The sequence below is a fragment of the Cinclus cinclus genome, chromosome 3, assembly GCF_963662255.1.
Source record: "Cinclus cinclus chromosome 3, bCinCin1.1, whole genome shotgun sequence".
NCBI lineage: Eukaryota > Metazoa > Chordata > Aves > Passeriformes > Cinclidae > Cinclus > Cinclus cinclus.
Window position 1 is genome coordinate 55,722,754 of NC_085048.1, and position 6,419 is coordinate 55,729,172.

A 6,419-nucleotide genomic window follows, 5' to 3' on the forward strand; every position below is an offset into this window, starting at 1 on the left:
CTGGAAGATGTTTAAAGAAGTTTGCTAAGGGAATTCAATACGACAGAATTCCAACCTCCACAAGGTAACTTGTATTAATACCCTTTACCTGTAATTCAAATAGCAAGTGAATCTTCCCCAGACACTTGCTCTGCAAAGCCAGTGCAGAGCCTTGCACAACGTGCTGGTTATCATTTTACTATCTAATACTCGACCAGAACAACCTTGTGGAATTCTCTGCAGCCACCCTGGCTACATCAATAATTTTGTATTAATGGCCAACACTACATACTATATCAAACACAATAGGTCATGTGAGACCACTGCTGTTTTCACAGAAGTGGTTATTTTGAGGTTTCTTTTCCCCCTCTTTTTAGTCCAAAATGCTACTTTCCTTCCTGCACCAATACCAGTTCTTAACTGATTGAGTCTGTCAAAAGCATTCTGCAAAGCCAGAGGACTGCATTGTCTACATCACCTGTACCATTATACTGGCTCATTCTTTCAAATTGCCCTCCACAGCTTTATTTCCTCCTGTAAAAACATGTATATTAATCCTCAATGTATCATATTTAACCACGTCTCTAACCATTAGCTTAACTTCTACCAATTTACTTGACATGGAATCAAAATTCTATCTAATTCACTGTTCTGAATTTTCTGCAATTTTTTGAAGTACCAAATTTCAACACACTTTAGTCTGATCTTTTCAACATTTTAAAAATAACCTTGATTATTTCCAAAACATTTAAACCTGTATTAACTATTCAGACTTAGGAAAGAGACTTGAGAATCTTTTTCACAAAGCAAGTAATTAGATGACTAGGCAGCAAGTTTAAAAAACAAAAGGAAGTATTTTTCCTCAACCATTCAGCTCAGAGCTCCGCAAGACTGAATGGAAACAAAACTCTTATGAACTCAAAACAGTGTAAGAAAAGGTTGTACAGAATACTGGCTACTCTTTCAAGGAAACGCGAGACTTTGAAAACCTCTTAAATACTGCTAATTGCTGTAATTTGGAATGCAAAACAAAAAGAAATCATTCTAATACTAATACTCAGTTATTAATATTCAGAGTCAAGATTTGAGCTGTCAGTACAGCTGTTCTAATGTCTCCACATAAAATCTCATTATTTCTAGTAAGAAACTAAGAACACATTTCAATGTATGCAACCAAGTTACAAGAACTGCACAAAAGGTTGTTATGAACTTGAAGAACAACCAATGAAAGCAGCTCCATGAAGGGTACTGTTTTATAATAAGATTCCAAAATTGTCAGCAATGTCAGTCAAGTAATAAACATTAATTTAAGACTATTCTAGTAAATCTTTAATTCATGTAAGAGATTATTCTGATAGTTGTTTCCTATAATTACCTCTATCAACTTCAGTCAACTGATGAGTGGGTGTAAAACAATCAGCAGCAGAATCAGTACCTTCATAGCCATATTCTTCTTCTAATGGCTCAGCAAATGTGGCTGGTTTGTCTCGTCTGGAGTAAATAAACTGGGCTGCTGCATTAGGTAAAAAACAAAGCATTAAAAAAGTCAAATGTTTTTTCCTCCTTTAAAAACAAAACACAACTAAAAGTAAGTTAGAATGCTGAACTGTTGCAGTGGCTTCAAGGGGGTGGTGAGACACTACTGTGCAATAACTACTACCTGAGGACTGCACAGAGCATACAAGAATATAAACAAGTTGCCATCACAGTGAAACTGCAGGCTGAGCAATATCCATGTACCCATGGGACACAGTAATTCGGCAAAGATCATCATTACAAAAGAGATTATACTCCAGGCTTGAAAAACAGTATTTTCTATACAAATCCATGGCCTAATGTCTTCAGAACCTTACACAACCATTTTTAAACTCAGTTTGAATTTTAAAAAGTTAGCATGAAATTAACATTGCTTTTACAGTATGTTAAATTACTGATAAGAATTTAATAGAGTTGAACACATCCTTTCTTTCTCGGAATTTTATTAGAAATACAGTCCATGAGTAAAAATGCATATTCACACGAAACTTCAAACAACTGCATGGTTTCACTCGGGTTTAGCAACACTGAGGCATTTACAGATTACACTCCTTGCTAAACAAGAGCCCCAGTTATACTCTCTCAGAAACGTGCAAAGCAGAATGCAAACAAATTGTCTTACAGGATGTAATATTCTCCCCAGCTCTGAAATCCCCACTGAAAGCAGGTGTATATGCAGAAGTAGCAACTTCTAGCAACTGTTTCCCTAATGCACACACACCATTTTATATTCAATCACCATAACTGAAGCAACTATTAAGATTGTTACACTATCTTGATCAGATTATTTCATAATTGAAGCTTCCACACAGAGTTCTTCAGAAAATTACTGTGCAGAGACAGGAATTAATTTTGCCATTTATCAGTCTATACTTGAGTGAAAACTACACATGGCACATTTTCCTCACTGAATTCAACAGCATGGGAAAGGACCAGAGTTTTAAAGACCTAATTATCTCAAGTTCATGTGGCCAAAGGTCACACACACTACATCATGGTCGCAGTGGATTAGATCCAAACGAGTTATTACCTGCAGTAACACAGCTTCATGTCAACACCAGCTGTACTATTTTCAGGGCCTACTCAGCTCTAGAAACACTGCCCCGAAATCTGGGGAAACCCTAAACTGATAATCTTGCCAGGGACTTGACTGGAGAACACAACCTAATAGTCCTACAGCCAGGCTGAACTCAGCTGGGCTGAGCCACTCCAATTATGCCTCACCCGAGCACACAGCCATCACTATTTTTAAACCTACTTTGCAACATTCCAGATGCTGGAAGGCTGATTAGCTCCATGTGATCTTGCATGAGGATCAGCACTGCAACCCACAATGAGACTGCCTGCCCTACATTTACTCAAAGTTTCATAAAAGACATCAACTACCAGGTTCACATTAACAACTGTTAAGGCCAGGTACATCCTACCAACCATATGAAAAGAGACCAAATGTTTCAAGATTATCAACACATTCCCACAGAGCAGATTTTTACACTACCAAGTACATTCCAACCAACTAGGATAACATACATGTAGGATTCTAGATGTGGCCAGTTGTCTAATGGGACTTTCAAAAGTCCAGTGCCTAACACAACATCACTGACTGTAATAGGATTACGGCCACTAGGCACTTTTCAAAGTGTCACTGGCTTTTAAAAGTTGCTTTAATTTAGAAATAAATATCAGAACAGGTATCAATGAACAACACTTCATAATTATTTGAACTAACCTGTTGAAGGAGAAATGCAATAATCATCTTCTACTGATTGGCCATATACATCATCATCTTCAAAGTCTATGAAGCAAAAACAGCAAGATTAATCTGCACAATTTCTAAATAACATTATAATTCAAAGCATAGGTTTTGCACAAGGTTTTAGGAAATAATGCATTTCCTGTATTCCAGAAGTACAGTTAGGTTCTGCTTATTTACCTAGTTAAGAAGTAATAGTCTAAGTTCCAAAAACAGAATTTTATTACAAAAATGTAATTTAACATTTAATACTCTATTCATTAGGCTGAAAATTTTCAAGAGCTACATTTCACACCTCCTCTTCCAGCATTTCCTTTGCAGTCACAGACTAAATCCAACTTTCTACAGTCTCACAAATCTTTATCCACGGCACTTCTCTTGATATTTTTTCTTGACCTCTCAGTCTTTCCCCCAGAGAGACAGTTCAATTACTATTTCTACTCCAACAATTCACGATCAGAATTTCTACTCCATTCCTATGCACTTCTCACCTTTCTTCTCTATTTTATGCTCACATCCATCCACCTTCCAAATGAAGTCCAGCAAGACAAAAAAAAAAAAAACACAATTCACAATTCCCCTTGAATATGCAAAACCGTTTCAGGTAAAAAGCAAGTATCTTACACAGTTACTTAAAGATAAGAATATTCTTTCCTCATGAAAAGAAAAAGGCACCAAGAAATACAAAGAGTAAGCTATGCACTTTTCCCTCCAAAAAAACTAGCATTATGTCAAAATTTTAAAATAGTGTAATTTTCACTAAGTAATAATTAAATACACAGAAAAAAAGTAACAAACTATTATTAAAGACACTACTACTTGGCAGTTTCACAAGTAACATGTATCTTTATCATTCTAAAAGACAGACCACAGCATGCACTGTCCTTAAAAATTAATATTTAAAAATTACATAGATTTCAGAGAATGGAGTAGAAGCTACTGAAGCATTCCAGCTGTATTGCCAAGATATTTGCAGATGGAATATCACATCTGGTTATGATCATAACATCTCAGAAAGGAGAGGGGGAAAAAAATGGAATATGGTCACATAAAGACCAGAAGATCTAAGGTCTCAGAAGTCTTCCTATGAAAGGAAACCAAAAAATACTGCAAATATTTAGTTTAAAAATGCAACTCATATTTGGGCATTACAGAATCACATGCAGCATAAAAAGAACATATTGCATACAATAGAGAGAAGAAGACATCAAGTCTATTTCATTTGGGCCATAAATGATTCTGTGTGACTACAGAAGAAACATATGGTACGAGGGTGAAGACCTGACATGTAATCTCACAGTCATGCTTCCAAGAGCAGTATCAACTAAATGACTACAGCAAATTACTGTGCATCTCAGCAAACTCATTAGAAGAGACTGATGAGTGTATGAACACTGAAATTAACTCTATGGATTACATACTCAACTTCTCAACAGCCAGAGACTCAGCTGAAATCAACATTTCAACCAATCTGTGATGAAAAATGGGCTCTAGAGGATGAAAAATCAAGCAGTAAAATTCCCAATCTAGCTCAAGATTTTTCCTGTATTAGGTAAATTTACACTAGTATCAAGTGCAAGGTAGGAACACACAGCCATCACAACTCACATGAATTTATAACTTCCAAGAAATTCCAAGATCACAGCGCAAAGCCAAATTTGCACTACTATAATTCATTAAAACCGTGTAGTTTGTTCACTCAACAGGAGAACAGAAGCAGGCTGAAACATTTCTTGCATTTTTTTAATAATCTGTCAAAGTGAAGCAACAAAATTGCTGCTCTCTCACCAAAGGGTTCTTTAAAATACTAGTATGAACTGAAGTATGTCCATTTCTCCACAGCCCAAGCCAACAAAAATAAAGACTTTGGGGGGGGGGGGGGGGTGAAAAAGACTCTTGATTTACAGTTTGCCTAAGTTAATGGGGCCAGGGCACACACAAAGAAAGCTGCAGTACTGTAGGTATAAGCCAAGTTCTTATGGAAGAACTCAACTCCTTCATTCCACGTAAGAAGCTTAAGTGAAATGAGACAGGTCCTGAAAATCAGATTATTCCCTAAATGCACAACTCCATCTTTAAGAATTACATTTCTTCCTCAAGTAACAGCTGTTGACTCCTATTTATTAACATCAGCAACACTTTGCTAGAGTTTGGCCATGAATACAAATTTTTAAGTTTTTCAAGACTAAAGATGGATGGATTCAACCATACTGAGGCTTTTTTCAAGCCAGTGCCGCTACCAAAAAGCGGCATCAATTTGGGCAGCTCAAGGTAACGCAAGTAGAACCCAGTTGTGGCTTGGACCACGAAAAAATGCCACGGTCGCCCCGTGCGGAAGCTCCCGGCAGCAGGAGCAGGTAGTGGACGGCAGAGCGGCCACGTGTGCCCGACCCTTCCCACTCGGGCGGGAAACGAGCCGGGAACGGGGCGGGGAAAGGCCTCGCCCGAAACCCAGTCCAACCCCCGCCGAGGGGAGGTGAGGGGCGGCTTTTCCCCTCCCACCGTCCCTGACAGCCCCCCGGGCCCTCCCCTACCGCACCCTCCTGCCCGCGGCCACCGGGACGGGAGGCCCGGCCGGTGGCAATGCCACGGGCCGGGGGCAGCGCGGAGGAGTCGGCAGCAGCGGCGGGCCCCGCAGCTCCGCCACCAGCGCCTGCTCGCCATAACCGCTACCTTCGTCGTAGTTATATCCTCGGACGTTCCTGTGCCGGGACATGACGACGGCGACGGCGGCGGCCTCGCTCGCCCGCCCGTGGTGGCGCTGGCGCGGCCGGCCTAGGTCGCCATGTTGAAGTCCGGCGGCGCCCGGCGGAATCCCCTCTCGCGCAGGCGCGCGGGGCGCCGCTTCCGCGCTCGTGCGCGGCTGGGCATGCGCACGGCCCGTCCCGCCCTGGCTCGCGCGCTGGCTGGGGCGGGCGGGTCGCGCGGGGCCGGGGGCGGCTCCGGGATGCGCTCGCGCCCCGCCCCGCCCTCGCGCCGGGCCCGGCTGAGGCGGCCGGTGGACGGAGGGAGCTGGGGAGTGCGGGCTGGGGCGTTCGAGCGGCTCTGGAGCTGAGCACCACCCATCCGTCCCCCCGGCGGGGGCCAGCCCATGTTTGGCCTCAGATGATCTCGGAGGTCTCTTCCAACCTGGATAAACGTTGCTGTGATT

General features: G+C 41.6%; 1 protein-coding gene across 5 annotated transcripts in view; it reads right to left on the bottom strand.

The window, feature by feature from the left end:
• The window catches only part of HBS1L (HBS1 like translational GTPase), a 57,976-nt gene extending 51,902 nt beyond the window's left edge, over positions 1-6,074 (bottom strand). For 2 of the 5 annotated variants that reach the window (XM_062489995.1, XM_062489998.1), the window contains exons 1-3: positions 5,942-6,074; positions 3,245-3,310; positions 1,355-1,492 (exon numbers count right to left, since the gene is read on the bottom strand). In XM_062489995.1, coding sequence (XP_062345979.1) covers positions 1,355-1,492; positions 3,245-3,310; positions 5,942-5,984 — 247 coding nt within the window. In that variant the 5' untranslated portion in view covers positions 5,985-6,074. Of the gene's footprint in view, positions 1-1,354; positions 1,493-3,244; positions 3,311-3,759; positions 3,804-5,941 lie in introns of those variants that run through there. The other 3 variants (XM_062489996.1, XM_062490000.1, XM_062489997.1) reach the window with 3 other exon arrangements.
• Positions 6,075-6,419: the final 345 nt, after the last annotated feature.